The sequence below is a fragment of the Pollicipes pollicipes genome, unplaced genomic scaffold, assembly GCF_011947565.3.
Source record: "Pollicipes pollicipes isolate AB1234 unplaced genomic scaffold, Ppol_2.1 Scaffold_6138;HRSCAF=7277_pilon_pilon_pilon, whole genome shotgun sequence".
Taxonomy (NCBI): domain Eukaryota; kingdom Metazoa; phylum Arthropoda; class Thecostraca; order Pollicipedomorpha; family Pollicipedidae; genus Pollicipes; species Pollicipes pollicipes.
Genome location: NW_023596818.1, coordinates 10,933,886 through 10,953,432, shown reverse-complemented (window position 1 = coordinate 10,953,432; position 19,547 = coordinate 10,933,886). Strand labels below are relative to the sequence as shown.

Genomic DNA, 19,547 nt, shown 5'->3' with positions numbered 1-19,547 from the left:
CTGTTGACAACAGCTGGCTATTGAAAAAGGTATTTTTGCGAACCGCGAATGACTTTCAGTGACAATTTAACGGCTGTGGGCGCCGCCAAAACAACAGCGTGTCTGTCGCTCGCAGCACGGTAAATTTGCTCTTCAAACGCCGCAGAAAACGAGGCGAGAGAGAGCTGTGGCGTTTGGCGTCTGCCTTTGCGATGCCACTTTTTGCGGGAGTAAAAGAACCTTTGTTTGATCAGCAACGCGCGGAAAGAATCGAACGCAGTGGGGCAGAGCTCGCCGTTGTTTAAACAGAACTCGCGGTGTTACAGTGAGGAGTTTTTATCCGGCCAGGCGATGGACGACGTAACCAGATACTTCTTTGAAAGACAGCAGCCAAAAATTGATTACTCTGGTGTAACTGGACTGAAGTATTGGCTTCGAAAACCCGAAGCCGTAAATTTCTACCACTAGAATAAGTTTGTGTAATTTTCGTACCTGGTCTTCGCATTTCGTGGCTTGCTTTACAGCGTGCTGAGCAATTAAAGACGAAAAAGACGGCCCGAATCCAGTGCGGTGCAGCTGATAATTGAGTGTATCAGTAAATATATTTTGATTAAGAATTAGATGTAGTTTGGAATCTTGACAACTCTCTGCCTGGTCTTCGGAACCGTCGATTTACTCTACTGATAGAGCAACGTTTTGCCTTCCGATGTCGCCTGATGCGGCCGTGGCGTTCCCGTTCCTCAGTGTGCATGTCACCGATTCCTTGCAAATTACTGACCACACTTATCGCAGTTTCTTGCCCTGCGTAATTAGCCATGATTCGAGACACTTTGGGTCTTGCACACTAGGAATTCGTACGCCTCATCCACGATTGAAGCTTTTCACTTAACTGACTCATTCTTCATCATTAGTTATCAAAGTGTAGGATCATTACCAGTCCTTCACCTTACTCCTGAAATCACGATCTTCAGCTCCCTGGCAAGGGACCGGCTGGATGACGCTAGGCCCTTCCCTTCACCGTCTCCCTCCTCAGTTGCTGACCCCAATGTGTGCGTCGCCTTAACGTCTGGGGTCCCACGTGACCACGTCCGCTCATCGCTCTCCGCGCTGTCGGGCCGCCCGAACCCGACGGGCGGAAGGAGGGCTGTTTTTATCGCCCGTCGCCAGAGCGCCAGCGTGCCGGGTGCCACAGGGGGCTGGATGACGAGACAGCCGTGAGACCTCGTGCCATGCCCGGGGCGAGGGTAGCGGAAGGTGGCGCCAGAGCGCCAGCGTGCCGGGTGCCACAGGGGGCTGGATGACGAGACAGCCGTGAGACCTCGTGCCACGCCCGGGGCGAGGGTAGCGGAAGGTGGCGCCTGAGCGCTACGGATGATAAAGTTGACATTCTTGGGAGCACGTTGCTAAAAATGGGCCATGGAATTATAATTTTGTCATCTTTGAAACTGCTTCAGGGTTGACATCACGTGTACTTGCCGGCTGTCGCGGGGGAGGGAAAATCCGCCGTCGTCAGCCCAAACTAACGTTGCGATTAATAGATCTGGAAGTACGCGATCCAAAACAAAGGGAGCGACAGAGGGCAAGAAGTCTAGTGCTGCTCGTTGTCAGCAGTCCTCTTTTCAACACGCCCGTCTCACTGATAAATGATTGCGATTTTCGGACTATTCGGAATGAGTCAGCGCCGGCCCAAAAATTTCCCCGGCAATTGTGTGGTCCGTGAGGTACCAATGGTACAGGGAGCATCTCAAGACGGTAGGCGACACTAACCTGTATATTATTACCCTAACTTTATTGTGATTGGCACCAAATTTGACCTTTGTCCCCCCCCCCTCCCCCCCGGCAGACCGTCTTTCCCCCAAAAAGACGCCGGATCCGCCCGCCGTCGGTCGGCTACTGCTCCATTGCGCGCCGGTCACGTTGTGTTGATCGGCGGCACTGAGAGCTGCTTTCAACCGCAGCCACTTACAGCTTCGTTCGCCGACACGTCCCTCAGTCCGACGCTCCGGCCAGGATTAAGTGGTGCAATCTGCTCCGGGGTCGGCAAGGTCACCGCGCACCGAGGTCGGTATGAAGTCGTAAACAAGGTCGGGGATAATGAGGTGTGGTGTGAGATTCTGCAGCGCGGCGTTAGTCGGCAGGCCCGATAGAGACCTCTGCCGACTCTCCCGTGACCTTGGTGAAATGTCGCAGGCTGCAACAAATCTTGTGACATTGAAACGGATTCGATATCTGTTTACCGCTACTGTCCAACACTACGACCCGTGATCCTTTTGCAGCCTCCCCTGCAACGCTGTTGTTGTTTCTCAAGATCTCCAGCCGTTGGCTTTCATTCTTGCGCTATTGTCACCGGCTAGAAACCTTGCACCATCACTCGACTGCCTTTCAGGTTTCTATTATTCCTGATTATCAGTGATGTTGTGGCGATAAAACGGGTGTTTATCCCTGTAGCGTCGGTTTTGTCCGTCGGTTACAACTGACTTGACTGTCCGCCTCCCTCGGCACTCAGACGGTGACGTCTCCAGCCCCCTCGGCACTCAGACGGTGACGTCTCCTGCCCCCTCGGCACTCAGACGGTGACGTCTCCAGCCCCCTCGGCACTCAGACGGTGACGTCTCCTGCCCCCTCGGCAATCAGACGGTGACGTCTCCAGCCCCCTCGGCACTCAGACGGTGACGTCTCCAGCCCCCTCGGCAATCAGACGGTGACGTCTCCAGCCCCCTCGGCAATCAGACGGTGACGTCTCCAGCCCCCTCGGCACTCAGATGGTGACGTCTCCAGCCCCCTCGGCACTCAGATGGTGACGTCTCCAGCCCCCTCGGCACCTTCGACCTTTCTTCTCCGGCTCTCTCAGCACCTGCATGGTCCCTTGCGGCCCCCTCGGCATCCCAACCCCTGACTTCTCCAGCTCTCTCCGCACCCAGGCCGCACCTGCTCTAGTTCTCTCCACACCCCCGACCGCATCACAGCCTACTCCCTCCGCGCCTTCCACCGCGACCGGTCCGGCTCTCTCAGCAGCTGGCCTCGACATTCTCCCCGGCCGGTGACTCAGCCAGGTCGCCCCCCTCCCCTCCCCCTTCTCCCTGCAGCCGGCCGGTTGAGAGCGACCGGCCCGCGCCACCGCAGAATAGCCGACCACTCGCGGCTCGTAACGAGGAGGACGTGCCGCCGCCGCGCCAGGTCAAGTTTCGCCGACCGCCGGCCCGGCGAAGTGAATTGCGCTGGAAGTTGGCCCGCTGACACACGCCTGGTCGAGCGCGGGGGAAGGGGGGGGGGGCACGTGTGCTGGCCGGGGCCTTTTGCGGCAAACTGCAGTAGGCAGTGGCCCAGGTCCCGTACTGGCAAGAGGGGAAGAGGAAAATGAGTGTCCAGATATTGCCTGAAGAATGCAAGGTTCCTGGAAATTATCAGCACGCTTCACATGGCAAGGTATAATTTACCAACATGCATAAGACAGCTGGACTGTACTTGAATGCCTCAAAGTTATGGTGAACGTTGTGATGATGCCTGGATCAGATCTAGGCTGGAGCTGGATTGGGAACAGGACATGCTGCGCGGCAGCATCGATAGCCTCCTCATCTCTGGGACTCGGCTTCTGGCTTGTTTGCCCATTGAGTGGTCGTCGCAGCGAAACGCTGCCGTGGACGAGTCCGTGTTCAAACAGTGCGGGCTTGGAGTGAATATTTGTTCGATCTGACACGGTTTCCAGGCGTTCTGCCTGGAGGAAACGCTTTGGTTCAAATTGAGTCTGACTGCGGTCTGCGACCGCAAGCTCGTGCGCTAAAGAGCCGTTGCCGGCAGCGTTCTCGTCTGTCCTGCTGCGATTGGCGTGATCGACTCTGAAGCTAATCATCGCGACCATATTCCATGTCGTAAAATAATCGAACATTGACTATTATGGCGTCGTAAAGTAATCGAGGGATTATCCACAATCCGGTGTGATGATGGACAACACCGCTACGAGTCGTTGTCTAGGCCAGATGTCTGTCTCGTCTTTCCCCGTTTACAGATGTTTCAGCCAGGTTTAAATGTTAAGGGGCTGGGTCGCAGCCAAGTAAAAATACAAAGTTATTTAAATCCCACCGGTGAGCATTATCTCACTTGGCGCCTGGCGCCAAGAGCAGTACACGTCCATCTTGTCGCACTCCGCCGCCTCCAGATCCCTCCCCCCCCCCCCCCCCCCCCCCCCCCCCCGAAGCGATGTCTCAGCAGCCCGCCACTCCCAGACGGTCCCGGCCTGGCTCCGCCGGTGCCGAAGCCCGGGCCGCATGCATCCCCGCCTCGCCGCGGTTTCCCCACCGCCGCCCGGGGGCGTCGGTGGCGACCGATGTCCGGTGCTAGACGCCTGTGCGGCGGCCCAGTCTCCGCTGCCGGTGGCACGCGTCGCACTGCACTGGTGCACGGTCGGCCATGGCTGGCACTGCACTGGTACACGGTCGGCGATGGCTGGCGCTGCACTGGTGCACGGTCGGCGATTGCTGGCACTGCACTGGTGTACGGTCGGCGACGGCTGCCGACACTCGAGGGCTCAGCTGCACTGGCAGATCCAAACGAGGCGGACAAGAACATGGCCCCAAAACGGTCGCAAAAACCAAGCGCTTCTTCGCCTCCGTCTGGTTTAGGGATGATAACAACGGCGGGTCAACTTGTTTCCAGCCCCATTGAGGTTGATGTTGGTTGTGTCATTGTTCAGGTGCAGTGGTGCATGATGCCCGGCGATGCAGGCCCTTGGATCGGGACAGCGGTACAAGTTTTTGTTGACTCGGGTATATGCATGTCGTTGGGTGAGATGCCGAGGGGCGAGTGGGGTTTTGCTTGTGGCGTGGCATGACTTTTTCGGCAAATTTTTCCGAGTGTATGGGTCGTCGCCCTGATGATAGGAAGTCTACTTGCCTTTCTCTGGATGATATGCGAAAATGCAGTTAGCCAAGGTCGAAGTTTTTCAGTCCTTTTTCTCCGCGAAATCCAGCGATTTTTCTCGTTCTTTAGCCACGCCGAACAAATAGTCTTGCACAACTGAGGCGTCTACAAGTGAGAAAAACACGATGCGTTTTTGGCCTGGACCGCGGCTGTCCACCTGACAGTGGGGCCATTCACGGCAGAGTGAACGGCCTCGCTGAAAAAACAGAATTTAAGTCTACAGCCGTTTGTCCTCAAAATCTGAAAGTATAATTTTAGAGAAGTTCAAGGCCGTAAAGATGTCACGCTCCGATCGGGGTACATCACCGCATCGGATTGTAAAGAAGCGTTCGGTTAGTTTACGACGTCATAAGGACCAACTGCGGATAACTTTACAGTGCGTAAAATGTGATGGTCATAGTCAGTGTCGGGGTCATTACGACAACTGCTACTAGTCACACGTGCTCTCCACTCGCCGAAGTTTCGAGAATGATCTGTGCGCGTGTGCCATGACGCTGTAAGAATTTAGTGATGAGTCACTTGGTTCCGTCTATATTTACGGATTCGTGAACCGTCACGGTGGCTAATTACTACTTACATTTGGAGGCCACGGGAGGCCTGAGCAGGAAATAACATGGCTGATGTATGCAGCCGCCGTGGGACCGAAAAACTCAGCCCCTTTGTTCTGGGCACGGCGGAACATGTGCTGAGCGACTCTTTGTCCACATTTCCGCCGGCATTAAACATCGCACCATGCTCTACGCAGCTCGTCATGAAGCTACATGCTTTTGTTCGATGACACTGAGCACAGCTTCCGCTGCGTGAAGTGAACCGTCGCCTTTAGCCTTCAACAACCGTTGTCCGCGCATACCCGTGCGGTGCCCCAACTCGCGTCACAACCCGGAGCTTTGTCACCCCCAGACCGTAACCAATTATCCCCGGTAGCCCTGCGTTTTGCCGCCACCTTGCGTGCGGCTCCTGCGTGCACCCCACCCGCCGCTCCGTCTCTTAAGCCCTCCTCACGGCCCCAGTCGCTTCTCGCTCAGCGCCATGAGTCCGTCTTCCGTCCAGCGTCCTCCGAAGACGTCGTCAGCGCTTGGGGCGATCAGCTGGGCGGCGTCATCGGGTGTTTGCGCCACCGGGAGAAAATGGCCGCAGTTTCCGGTCGGGCTGCCGTGGAGTCACGCTGGGCTGCCGGGGGCTCAGCGTTCCCAGGGCCGGCGGCGGCGCCGGGCCGGGTCCGGCAGACCGCCGCCGCCGCGCGCCGCCGCCGCCCGTGCCACCGCCTCACGCGTCACCACTGCCGCCGCCGCCGCCGACGCTGCCGACGCTCCCGCGGCGAGGCGTCCGTCCGTGTCGCGTCCGTCCGTGACTGGTGGCCAGTGGGAACGGCGTCTGGGTGGCGCCGACCGCAGCGGCGCGATGCTCACGTTCGTCGACGTCCCGCGCTCGCCGCCCAAGCGGCAACCGCCGCCGCCGTCGGCCGAGTACCAGCTGGCGTACGTGCCGGTGCTGCTGCGCCGGCCACGGCCGCCCGAGCGGCGCTACTCGATGCTGGTGGACACGGCGCACGCGCAGGCGGTGCGCGCCTCGCTGCGCCACGGCCTCCGCAGGTCGAGGTCGGTCAAAGCCAACCGCCACAGCGCCGTCGTCGACGAGGTGCTGACCGGCAGCCGCGGTAGCTCGGCGAGGTGAGAGCGAGGGATGCCGCTGATCGGGGAGTCAGCACCGCTGGCTTTCGGTCGCGAGCTGAAGATTTCTTGCTGCGGACAATCACGAACCGTCTTATCTTGATGCCTGGGCTGTCTTCTCTCCGTTCGTGGACCGCCCGCCGATCTCAGAAAAGCTATTGATATTCCGAGTTGGACTCAATACCTAAAGGCTTCCGACTGTGGACTGGTTTCTGATCGCTGATGCCGCTCCTGCACGTGATCTGGTATTCAGGGCACTCTGGACGCCACGCCAGGCTTCCCGCTGGCGCTGTCGGGTCATTCCCCGACACCCGGGGCTCCCCAGGCCCGGCCCGGCTGCGGCGCCGGTCGTTCACGGCGCGGCCGCGGCGTGGGAAGCCTGGCCGGAAGCGTTGGCGCCGGTCCCGGTGCGCGCGCGCCTCCATCGCGAGCCCCTCTCCGGTCGGCGCGTCGGGGACGGATCTCACCTCGGCCGCCGCCGCCGCCGACAGAGACAAACGGCGCCGCCTCTTGCCAAAATAAACAGCCCACCAAAAACGGGAGACTGTTGCACGGTGGGGGTCTGCGCTCGGCGAGGCGGGACAGGCCGTCGGCTGGGCGCTCCGCCGCCGCGTAACCGGTCTGCCCGGTCTGGACACCGTTCACCACGCTCCTGAAAAAGCTATTTCACGGACTCAGACGCGTCTTTTGTCAGCGTGGTCCCAACTGCAGTATTCCCTCGCAAGTGGAACGCGTTATCTCAACCGTGCGTTTGCACGAGGTATTTTTCTCAGACGGCTGACCGCTGCGTGTGGGAGGAATGATCAGTCGTTTCTGTGATAGATCGTGGGATTTGATCGTGGGAGTGAACGCGGCGATTGAATGAGTGAAGTCGGTGGAAATCCCACGTCCGGAGGATGCGCGGAGGACAGGTGAAGCCGTCGAGCGGTCCAGGATTCTCGACGGGCTTGTCAAGCCTGCTTATCCTATTTCCGTCAGCCCAATCAGTGTCCGAATCTCTGTTGTATCGCGTAGTGAGATGCGCTGCGCGACCTCGCTCCTTCCTCCACTGGAATGCTTTCCGCTTCCGACGACGATAAGCTGCGAGGATAGACTCCACACCTTGCCGTGTCCCAGCGATGGAGGAGATATCCGTGTTTGGATGTCTCCCCCAGGCCCGTTTCCCTCGGCGACAATTCTAAGATCATACGGAGCGCAGTCAGCTTCTTGTTTTGTTTATATTGGTGCCCTTATTGGTGCGATATATCCACACAAAAACTTGCATTTGAAAAACAGCACCCGGGTGAAGCAGTTGGGCATATTTACGTTGTTCCGTTATCACCTCGTCGAGTAAATGTCAGCTCATAACAGTGTAACGTGAACAAAGCCGCGGCGTGGCCCGTCTCCAGTCCAGCCTCCGACAGCTGCAACGGATCGACACCCTCTCACAGCGGCCTCTCGCCAAGCCTGTCCGTCTGCCGACGTTTACAACCGGTCCTGCTCCTCAACCGAAGCGTAGCTGTTCGTGGAAGCCCCGCGTCGAACGCGCGCGGCCGCGGCCGACCCTCCGTCGAAATCGACGGGGTGCCGTCGGCAGAGCTGCCCCTCCCCCAGCCGACGCGTCGGATCGATTCGCCTCATGGCGCCGCCGGAGCGCCGTCGACGGCGACGAGGCGAAATCGACGGCAGCGACGCGTGGCCGTCGGAGCGTGCTGCCGCCGGGGTCGGCTTTCTCGTTGGTCCCCCGGAGAGGGGTGCCTCTCATTTGGGCCGTAATAGCGCCGGCTTTAAATGCTAATTCGGGCTGGTTTAATGATGGAGTGTCCCCGGAGTGCAATACGACAGCTGGCGCGCGGTGGAGGCGGATGTGGCGCCACGACGAGAAGGACGCAACTGCGATCTTTATGCGCCCCTGTCGCTGTCGATGATGTGTGGCCTGGGAAAAGAGCTTGCAGGTGTAGACTGATGGCGATCCTTCAGTCTGTAAGCTTTATTCAGACATGCTATTTTTAGAGAGGTCGTGGCTCTTATCCTCGCAGAATAGTCCTTTAACAAACGGTGCTCGTAGAGCGTCTGAAACAAAGGTCCACGCGGAAAACTCGTCCACTTAGCCGGTACCTGAGCGTCTCAAAACTGGATTTAATGGGCTGGCCCAGTTTGTCCCACGATTATCCTGCTGCCACGACAGCTCACGCTGCCTGCGGACCTCAACACTCAGCCCAGGACACAACCCGCGTCCTGACCGGACCGCAGACCAAAGATGCCGGCAGCCGAAGCCAGACAGACGGAGCGCCGCCTGACCAATCATCCGGCGCCAACGATCGGGGACCCGCCGACCGCAGCTAACGACTGCGCCCGGCGGGGGCCTTCACGGTCCGGCGAGCGCTCCCAGCCAGCGCCAGAGGCTGCCGTCGGTCGCGCGCGACTTTTCTTGCCGCGCCGCCGGTCACGATGGGGTGAGGTGGTGAGTTGGTTTTTGTGGAGTTGTTGCCGGTTGCGCGGTGATGAGGAGAGCGCGCGAGTCGGCTGACTTGTGGGATCAGGAATGTCGTCGCGTTGGGAAGAAGTAATGGGTTCTAGCTGTTTGTTCCCTTCGCGTTAGTCCGTTTCCTGGATCACCGAGCACTTATTGGATTGACTTTTTGCGACCTCGCAAGAAGTTTGCCATACGAGATCTTATTACACACGACCAAGCAACGACGGGAAAATACCGGGACGTCTCCCGCAGCCAGGATGCAAAAAAAAAAAACATTTCTGCATAAGCCGTCCGTCACCGTTTGTACCCATTAATAGTCAACAGTTTTTGCGAGGTCGCAAAAACTGTCGGCAAGTAATCGCCCTTATCCTGGTAATCAAAACGAAGACGTCTTCGGGGTTCGCTGGAATGCCGTCTGGCAGTGTTGTCTCGAAACAAAGAAAACGCGGGCTCGCACTGCGCCCTCCCAGCCAGCACATGCTCGCTCTCACGGTACCCACCTGGAAAACCGCAGACAGTTTCCGAACGGCAAATGCTGCTTCGAAAGGTAGTGGAGTTAGTGCAGTGTCGTGTACTTTGAAGAAGCGGTCGTGTCTGGCGGCAAACTAAGGCCGACTCGATGGACGAAAAATACTAAGTTGTCGATAATGAGGAGCAATGTGTTATGCGCTGTCGCTCGGTGTGCAGTGCTGTGTTCTTTGAAGAGGCGGTCGTGTCTGGCGGCAAACTAAGGCCGACTCGATGGACGAAAAATACTAAGTTGTCGATAATGAGGAGCGATGTGTTATGCGCTGTCACTCGGTTTGCAGTGCTGTGTTCTTTGAAGAGACGGTCGTGTTTGGCGGAAAACGAAGGCTGGTTCGATTGTGGAAAGATACGAAGTTGTTGATAATGGGAAGCGATGTGTTGTGCGCTGACGCTTGGTGTACCCGCTACGGTGTATGGGTTGCTGGGTTTGCTGGTTTCTGATGTGTATGTGTGCATATCAGGTGTCACCTGCCATTTCCGTGCAGGAGCTCAAGTTGCAGTCTGGTACGGGATTTAAGAACGCTGCACATCCCCGTGATTTCCAGGAAGGAAGGAATTTGCTACCGAGCGTCAATTTGCACGGATCAGAAGAAAGAATGCACGCCCTCCTGGCCTCCGCCCTTCTCATCCACGCTCCGCCTCCTCAAAGTCCGCGCCCACATCGCGTAGGAGCCGCACCCGGCCAGCCGTGTGCGGCGGAAAATCGCTAACTGGCCGCCGGATCACCAGAACGGCGCGACGAGCGGGCGCCACACCTGTGGAGACGCCGCCGCCGGTCCGGGGCGGGGCGCGCGGGCTCGCCGCCGGCCGAAGGAGCTCCGCCCTGGGGCGGTGGGGGGGGGGGGGGGCGGTGACGGATCGCCGTGTTCTGTCATCAGCGGAGTGATGAAGCACGCGCCAGGAGAGGACCACGAGCTGACACGCTGCGGTCCATATATTGATTTTTCGAAGTTAGGTCCTCATTGCACACATGCTATGTTTCCTTTGGCTGCAGGAGGCGTGGTCGATCAATTACGTCTACTTGCTATTCGCCGGTTCATCGAACCCGATCGGCCCGATGGAAAGAAAATATTTGGTGTGCAGAGTGCCGTTTCGTGCTCGAATTCTTGCGTCGATGATCGCCGTTCGCTCAGTAACAGCGTATTTCTCTCGTGTTACAGGGTGTCGTTTGGCAGCAGTAAAGGCTCCATGGTGGAGACGGTGGTGTACGACTACGAACCGGTGCAGACGCTGCGTGAGGAGGAGGGCTGCGAGTCCCCCGACCCGCGCGCCTCCTCACGACACAACTTCGCCACGTCCACGCCGCTGTCCGCGCCGGCCACACGGTAAGTCCACGCCGCCGTCCACGCTCCGGTCCACACTGGGATCTACGCTCTCCTCCACACCGACGTCTACGCTGGGATCTTCATCCACGCCGCCGTCCACACCGGCGGCCTGATCGTAGTCCACAGTGTCGTCCACATCACCGTCCACACTACCACCGACGTGGACAGAAGTCCTGAGCGTTGCGCACCTGCGCCGGCATGGCACGTGCTGACGCTACCTGACGTCAGCTTCGAGACGGCACAGACGTTCGTTGGCCACCATTTGGAAAGAGTGGCGGTGATCTGGACTTGAACTCGACTAACCACGTTGTATCTGCTCTTGTGGAGCGTCACACGATCACCGACACTGACCGCGTGTCCAATCCCTTCTTCACCAGCCCCTCGCTTGCGATGTTGTGCCGGCCGACGGCACCCAATCTCGCCCTGTCCGCGCCGTGGTCGGCGCCCGGGGCTATTTTCTCCCGCGATGCGGGATTACCTCCTGATCCAGCCCCACGCAGTGGCTGGGCCCGGCGCCCGGATCCAGTCGCCAACCGCGCTGAAATGGCCGCTGTCGCCGTTAGAGGAGCGCGGTGCGCCGCTTCGGAACTTCATTTCGTCACCGCCGGCGGCGAGCGCCGCCGCCGCGCCAGATTTGTCCGCGCGCATTTGCATACGCCGGTGCGGCGGCGGCGCGTCGCTCGGGCCGAACGCAGGGTTGACGACCGGGCGGCGTGGCGGTGTCCGACGCGTGGTGCTAGCGCCGGTGCCGGTGGCGGCGCGACGCGCGTTTTTGTCGGAGATGCGGCCGTCCCGGCGCCACGCGACGAACGCGGCGCGCGCCGGCCGCTGCAGCTAACTGATGGCCGCCACCGCCGCTGCCCAATAAGGATAATGGAATTTAATAACAGGAATCGGCGGGGGAGTGGTCTGGAGATGTCGGTCGGGACGGTGCGCCGCCGGGCGGACCCGGGGACGAGTCAGACACGGCCGGGGACCGTTTGATCCGGGGGTCTGGGGAGGCTTGATGGTGGCTGGGGCTCACAATGTGTCGTCGTATTCTACCGTCGCGCCAGTTCTGTGTGGACATCGCTGGTTTTGTTGTGCGTGCCGGCGGGTGGGCTCGAATTCGGTCCTGATAAGTGGGATGCTCATAATCCGTTGTCAACCATGCTGAAGGTCAGGTACGCACCGTGCACACAGTGGTGTGGGGGAGTGTGTTGCATGATTTTGCGCATATGAAAAGTTCTCACGTCACACATTGGAAATAATGTGCTGTGACGCCTCAGACGAGGGATGATCGGGGCCAGGGTAGTGCAGGGTGGTGTCGTGGTGTGGTGTGGTGTCGTGGTGTGGTGGTGTCGGTGTCGATATACGAGTGTAAGGTAACGACAAGTAGAGACGGTAGAACGTCGGTGCCAGTCTGGAGATGTAATAAGCGAGCGACTGGCAAACCAAGGAACAAAACGAGCAGGAGACCGGCTTCAAGAGATAACGCCAGAGTGCTAGCAGATGTTGAAATCATATGGCTACTGGCTGGTTCCGAGCTCTGTATTCTACCTGCCCTCTCGCCGGTAATTTCCAGCGTTTCCCAAACACTACTGCCACGGCCGGCTACCGCCGCACGCCGTGCAAGCCGTGTCGCGTGCGCCTGACGTGCAGCCGTGCCCCCCACTGTGCCCCCCCCCCCCTGCTTCCGGGCCGCCCGCTTCCGTCACGCACGAACCTCATTAGCGTCTCGCCTTCCAATCTGGCCATCTGACAAAACGTCAGACGGCGGCCGCCGCGTCCGACAGCAGGACGTGCCGACTTCCTCCGGCGGCCGCGGCGCTCGTCGCTCGGGCGCGTCCCGCCTGGCGTGCGTGCGGGCGGAGGCCGGCGGGCAGGTACGTTGGGCTCGTAAACCGCGCCCTGCTGGCCCCGCCGGCGCGTGCGCCGCGCCCGCGCCGATTTCGGCGCCGGTTAGAGGCGCATGCGCCGCTGAGCAGGATCATGGCCCGCGGGAAAGGTGTGGGGGTGGGGCGTGACGGCGCGTGCGTCTCACCGTCGCCGCAGTACGACCGGGGCAAACCGAGCCCCTCCCCAACAGCACACGACATGACAACGTGACTCTTTCGACCGTGATCGAGTCGGACTATAAGACCGCGCGTTTCCGGTGGCGCCACCGTGACCCCCGTGCGCCGAGTTACGCCAGAGTCGTGCTGCTACGCTGGCCGCCGTGAGCTAACGCGCGCGGCGTAAGTGGCGCGCTGGGCTGCGCCACTCGGAGAGCGAAATGTGGCGGGCACGACGACAGCGCTGCGCGGGTCACTTCACTGGCCTTGCGAGACCGGGGCCCGGCCTGTTCTGGGATTGTTTACGCCTGACTTCGAAGCCCGTGCGCCATCAGGACACGGCGAACTCACGCGTGGTGTGACTGGGCTCTTTCTCAGCGTTGCGCGATGGCAGTGGATGCCGCGTCCCAGAAGTGACGCAGATTAGCTGAGGCTGACGGTGGACGCGTGTAGGCCAGTAGTCGTATCTCGTATGGTCTTTTAGACATCGATTGCCTGTCGTACGTTATGGTGTGTTATGGTCGGATCCCCTGATGGGGTCGTAATTCACTCTGACAACAGTGCAACCTGTAATGGCGGACAGTGTGTCCCGCAGGCCCAGGTTTGCACATAGACGGAAGGCCATGAGTTTGAGGGCACTGTCCGGCTTTTGTTCGCCCCCCGTTTCAAGAGGCGCGAAAGGTGCAATGCTAACGAAGTACGTTTGCTGCGAGGCATGTGAGAAATTCGCTATGAAGCATTGTGTTAGGAAGTCATGTCATGGTACGAACAAGCATTGCGTCCATCTACAAGTGAAATGTAACTAGAAGCCTTTCTTTTCCCTCAACTAATTAAAACACTGGTCTTCTTCCAGTCCAAGTGCGCCTATATATCACAGCGTCACACATGTCCCGTGGGGCTCTGCGTGTGAGCTCATTTCCCTACATCTCCCCCTTTCGACTCCTTCGCCCTTTCGTCTGCGACGTACTGTGGCCTGCCTCGCGCGCGGCGTCCGGGTGATTTGACGGCCACGGCGCCGGCCTCCCGCCTCGGCCGCCGCGGTGCCTGAACCAAGCGCGTGGCGACCGCGCGCCATAAACACCGCTGCCGCTCCGCCAGCCTCGCCGAACCGGTCGAAGCTCGAGGCACTCCTCACAAAGACCCGCTCATCCCCTCCCCGCTCGATCCGAGTCCGTCGACGCCGACGGCGAGGGGGTGCGGCTCAAGGGCAGCTGCCGGACGCGCGCGAAGGGCGGGGGCTACGAAGGCGCACGAGGAGCTCGCGGACCGAAGTGATTTAGGCGCCCGCTCGCGGGGCTGTGTGTTTTTCCATGTGTCCCCTGGCGCGAGGCATGCTGGTAATTTATGACCACGTGGAGGCGAGGCTGCGACGGGACGCGTGGCAAATGATTCGGCGGGGATGAGAGGGGCGCTGGAGTGCTAATGGCCTCGGTGTGGCTCTTCTGAGACGGCTTTTTGTATGAAAATCTCATCGGATTCCGGTGGGTTCCGGGAAGCGGCGAGCAGAACGTGAACGAGATCCATCAAAACGCCATAAATAGACGCGAGAGTGGACAGGCAACAGTGTGCCACGAGTCGCATGTTAGCGAAATCGCGGCCGTTGCCGGCTCTTAGATCATGCTCATCCGCCCGTGTTGCTCGTCTGCAGCCATATATAGCTGCACACTGCTGGAGCATGCAGCAGCTTCTGCATCACGGGCTCCCGGCTGAATGGCGCATCTCGAGAGACCCGTCAAGCGTCCAGCTCTCAGTCCTGCCAAGTACCGCGCTGGCAGTCCGATGGAACTCTCTCCAGCCCGTCCACCGCGAGCCTCTCAGTCCGTCGCCCGCTCTTCCATCGGTCCTGCTCGGTCGGCCGGTGACCCCGGGCTCCCAGCCGAGCGCTCGGGGCGACGCACGCTCGGCGACATCGGCGACCGGTCGGCGTCGCGAGCAGCCGCCCGCGCCGCATTGATATGCGCCGCCCGGCGGGAGCCCCGGACGCGGCCGGGGCGGGGCGCGGCCGGCCGACGCCGCGCCGGGCCCTGGCGACGGCGGCCGGTGCCGATCTGGTGACGACTCTCTGAGCGACGGCGCGTCACGGTCGTCACGTCACGGTCGGCGCGCTTAGATCGCGCCGCGCTGCCCCTCGCCGGGTGACGGCGGCGGACTGGGCGGCGGCCGTCGCGGGCGCTCCGCCGCTGCCGCGCGGTCGGCTGGCGCGATGGCGGTGATGAGGTGACATGGCTAAGCCCCCAGGTTACCGGCCGCCGGCTTGGGCTGAAGCCGGGATCCGGTTTGGTGGTGGTCGCGACCGTTGCTGGATCCAGATCTGGCGTCAGGTCCGGCTTCTGAGTACACCTGAATCTGGCTTATGTGTCTCACTGAGAATTTGGCTGCTGGGCCATTGAACTCGCGGAACAGAAGTCAGCTCATGCTGTCCGCATGCCCCACCATGCTTTGGGCGGGAAAAACCAACCGCTGGGCCCGACGAAACCTGCCTGTCGCTGATTTCCTAAATGGCTCGGTTCTAATCAGATCGTGGAATCTGGCCAGGTGACGTCGCCATACCGCGCCGCTGTGTATTAATTGGCGAATCTGACGGCTTTATCTGTCCAGCCCACCTTGACGGCAGCTGCTGCCCCCACGATCTGCTCGCAGAGCGCTGTCATGGGTCGGACAACCGGCTCACAGAAACGACTCCCTGAGGTCGGCTGTCGGATCCGAACCGCGCGGACTTAGTTCATGTATCGGTCGTGAATGCCTCGGTACCGATTGCATCTCTGGATTTCGCGTGCTGGTTCTTGCTGAGCCGGCAGGCGGGTTGCGCCAGGACAGATGGCCCCCCTGCGGTAGAGTTCATTGCTCACGACTGATGTTATAATCGATGCGGGTATCGATGCCCTGCGCTTCTCGCCCACACAGCGGACATAGCCTAAGAAGCACTTCAAGATGTTGGGAGGCAAAGGTGCATCTAAGAAAATCCTAAGTTGCGGTCCAAGATGTTAGAGACAGGAGTGCACCCAATGGAGGGAAGGTGACTCTTTCCCCTTACGCCCAGTTTTTCTTCGTTTTTTCACCATAGATGGCTCCCGACAGAAAGTGAGAATCGGCATGATGCTCATTCGCTGAGCTCCACCCCTACCCACCACCCCCACCCGCTTAAGAAAATCCTTGCCGTACCCCAGCTGAAGGACATTTGTATCGTCACTCTCTGTCACGCACCGCCACAGGCTTGATGTCTAATATTCTGAGAAACATGATGCCAACTCGGTCCCAGTTTCTGGCGGCTGGTGTCCGGACATTGGCTCCTCCCTTCCGGCAACAGCTCGCAGCGCCGGCTGTTTGCAAGCCTCTCGACACGCCTCTCGACACGTCTCTCCCCGTCCTCCCCTCTTCTTCCCTCTGTGTCCATGTCGACCTCCTCCGCTCGCCCGCCTCTGGTCGCCGTATCTGCGCAGCGCTGGATGTAGCGCTGCAGACGGGGGAGGGAGGGGCCTCGCCATCGATCGGCAGACCGCGGCCAGATATGGCCGGCCCTGCAGTTCGCCACTCAGCCCGGCCGGCCTCTCCACGGCCGCTGGCACAAGCTCGCGCTGACAGGGCCAGGCCACCACCGGGCTATGGCGTTTTAAGGGTTGGTGGCGTTTTAACGCGTGGTGGCGTTTTAGTGTAACGTCGAGCGCGTTTTAGCGAAGTTGTGACATATGAGCTGGAGAGTTGGCTGTGAGCCGTAAATTGTTTTTTAGTGCTTTGGTTAGACGTGTCCCTTTCTCTGCATCTATCCGCTCTCTTTCGGAGCGTCTCAAGGTCACAATAGGAAACCAGTCAGCCAACCAACCAACCAACCTACCAACCAACCAAACAACCAACCAACCAGCCAACCAACCAACCAGCCAATCAACCAACCAACCAACCAATCAACCAACCAACCAAAACAACCACCCACCCACCCAACCAACCAACCAAACAGACAGCCAGTCAAACAACCAACCAACCAACCAACCAATCAACCAACCAAACAGCAGGCTCCGCCTGAACGCTGCTTCTTGATCCGAGCCAAATGGTTAAAAAAGAAAATATTTTGATATGTTATCTCACAGCTTTATTCCACGTTATAGGAGCGCATCAGAATTTCCCCAATACTTTGTGCAGTTAATCGTCGCCATGTATCTTACGGTTTCTCCGCTGCCACTGTTTCGAGCCCTGTTCGTCTACGCTAGGCTACCGTTTACTGCGACTGCTGTCGAGACAGATAGCGAGCCCGTATATATTTAGTGCTTGTTGTTCAACCGGTTATGGCGCATACATCATCTTGTTTGCAACCGTAGCAATGCCTCGATTAGTTTCCTACGTTCTGCACTCCTACCCCCGCTCGTCACCAGCGACGGAAGCGAGATGTTCACCGCCCAGCAGTCCTTGCATGCGGCTGGTTCCTGACTGGGGGAAGGGGGGGGGGAGGGCTCTGCCCGGGCTGGATCGGTGCCGGGTCGGCCGAAATTGACGTTGATTGAATGTAAATGGCGGAGGAAGCCGGGCCACCAATCGGCAGCCAGACCACGCTGAAGCCGACCAGATGGTCGGGGAGGCACCGCCGGGTGCGGGAGGTGGAGCGGCGCCCACCGGGCCACTCCGCGTCTGTCAGCCGCGACGGCCCTCAGCCCTGGACTCTTCCGTGTTTCGGTCGGTGTGAGAGAGAGCCGACGTATGATGGACCCCTACCGGCGGCGAATGGTCTCCTGCAGGCTCTGGGAACGATGTGATCTCTTCTCCGACCCAAAATTGAAATATAGACCCCGATGGCGCTGAGGAAAACATTGGCGTCCGTCGTTACACTGATTTATACCAACTGGGAGGAGAAGAACACACATCTGTTCCCCGAAGTGCTGTCTGTTGCCGGTTTCGTGGTCGTAGATCAGTGTTTTAGGTGGACATGCCCCGCGTTGTATTTCATTATGGCTTGCAAAGCTTGCGAAACACACGGCCCCGGCTGAAAGAATTTCACTTGAGCATTGTCTGTCACCCCGCGAACCAAGCGTTTAATTTGGCTGCCTTGCGCAAGCTCTGTAAATCCCAATCACCGTCCAATGCGTCAGCGTCAGTCGTTGGCGCCGGCCAGCTGCCGCGTGCCGGTGGCTTCGTAACTCTGAAGGCGTGCGGGGCGCTGTCGCCGGCGGCCATCCCGCGCGTGTCACGCACTCACGCACGCCGCACGCCGCACGCCGCCAGCTGGAGACGATCAATACACCCAGCCGGCCGGGCCGGCGGCTGGCTGGGAGGATGTATCCGCGCCGAGGTGCCCGCTGAGATGTCGATGAAAATCCGTCCGGCGGAGGTGCCTACGAAAGCGCAATTGAAAATCTATCCGACGGTTGCCCTTCTAGGAAACGGAAACACGGGTAATCTACCGGAAGTCCACACGTTAGCTAAAACGATAACTATCCGTTATGAAATATCCAGCAGAGGTGCCCGCGGAAATGAAACTCACCCGCGATCTGGCTTCTTCCCACAACCCCTGGCCAAGTGTCCACTTACTCCACCGGCGGGTTAGTACGGTCAGCGTCTGCATAGGACTGCCCCGCCCAGTCGCCGTTAAATCCTGAGCTGGCTATAAAAGCCTGCCGTAAAGCGAGCCTTGGCCTGCTGAAATGACGGCCATGGCGCGCCGTGGCCGGTCCCATAACGGTTCGTGTGCGTCCCGAGATGATTTACAGCTGTGGGTGCTTTCTTGGAATGCCGGGACTACGACCCATATGTAATGACTCGCACAAAATGAGCTAATCATGATGTTTTCTTGGAGATACCCGTCGCCCATCTCTGGTATGAAGACAATTGCAACATCTTGCTTATCTAGTTGATCGCATTAGAAATGTTTCTCGCCTGGGGTATTATTCGGAGCATTTCGGACCGGAATCTTCGTTGTTTCATTTGCCCCTTGGTTTTTAAAACAACCCAAGCGTAAACCTTCTCTCTTCCGGGCTCTACTCTTTCCTGTCGTTATTCATCCTTTCTTCAGCTTGCCCCTCCATCCTTTCCTCCTACCCCCCCCCCCCCCTTCCCCGTCTGCCCTGCAAAGCCGACCCTCCCCAGTGGTGACCTCGGCCCGGCCCGTGCCCCGCGTCAGGTTCCGTCTCGACCAATATTGACCGGCGCCAGTGTGGACCCGGGACAGCGGCGACGTCACAGCGACTAATTTGCTCATGGGAGCGCTGCGGAACCGGATACAGTGGCCGGGCTACGGACGGGCCGCAGCTCCCAGGCGGTTCGCAACAGCGCCGCAGTGTTCTCCCGCTGTTTTCCAGCCGACCCGGCCGGTAGCGGTGCCGGATCGGTCTGACCCAGGGCCAGTTGATGATGATGACGATGATAGTCTGACGTGGGGATGTCACCGCATCGGGTGTGCCGCCTAACACGCCGTCTCGCCTGTTAAGCTGGTGCGGTTTGAGGCCCGACATGTCAGCGGCTTGCCGATTTGAGGCCCGACCCGTGAGCGGTTTGCCGGTTTGAGGTCCGACGTGTCAGCGGTTTGCCGGTTTGAGGTCCGACGTGTCAGCGGTTTGCCGGTTTGAGGTCCGGCACGTCAGCGGTTTGCCGGTTTGAGGTCCGACCTGTCCGCGGTTTACCGGTTTAAGGCCCGACCCGTCAGCGGTTCGCCAGTTTA

The 19,547-nt window shown here is 59.4% G+C and overlaps 1 protein-coding gene across 1 annotated transcript in view; it reads left to right on the top strand.

Annotated features, from left to right (window-relative positions):
• Positions 1-19,547, top strand: part of LOC119105294 (fibrous sheath CABYR-binding protein) — a 111,623-nt gene that overhangs the window by 38,859 nt on the left and 53,217 nt on the right. The window contains exon 2 of the mRNA XM_037228761.1: positions 10,710-10,874. Coding sequence (XP_037084656.1) covers positions 10,710-10,874 — 165 coding nt within the window. The remainder of the gene's footprint in view (positions 1-10,709; positions 10,875-19,547) is intronic.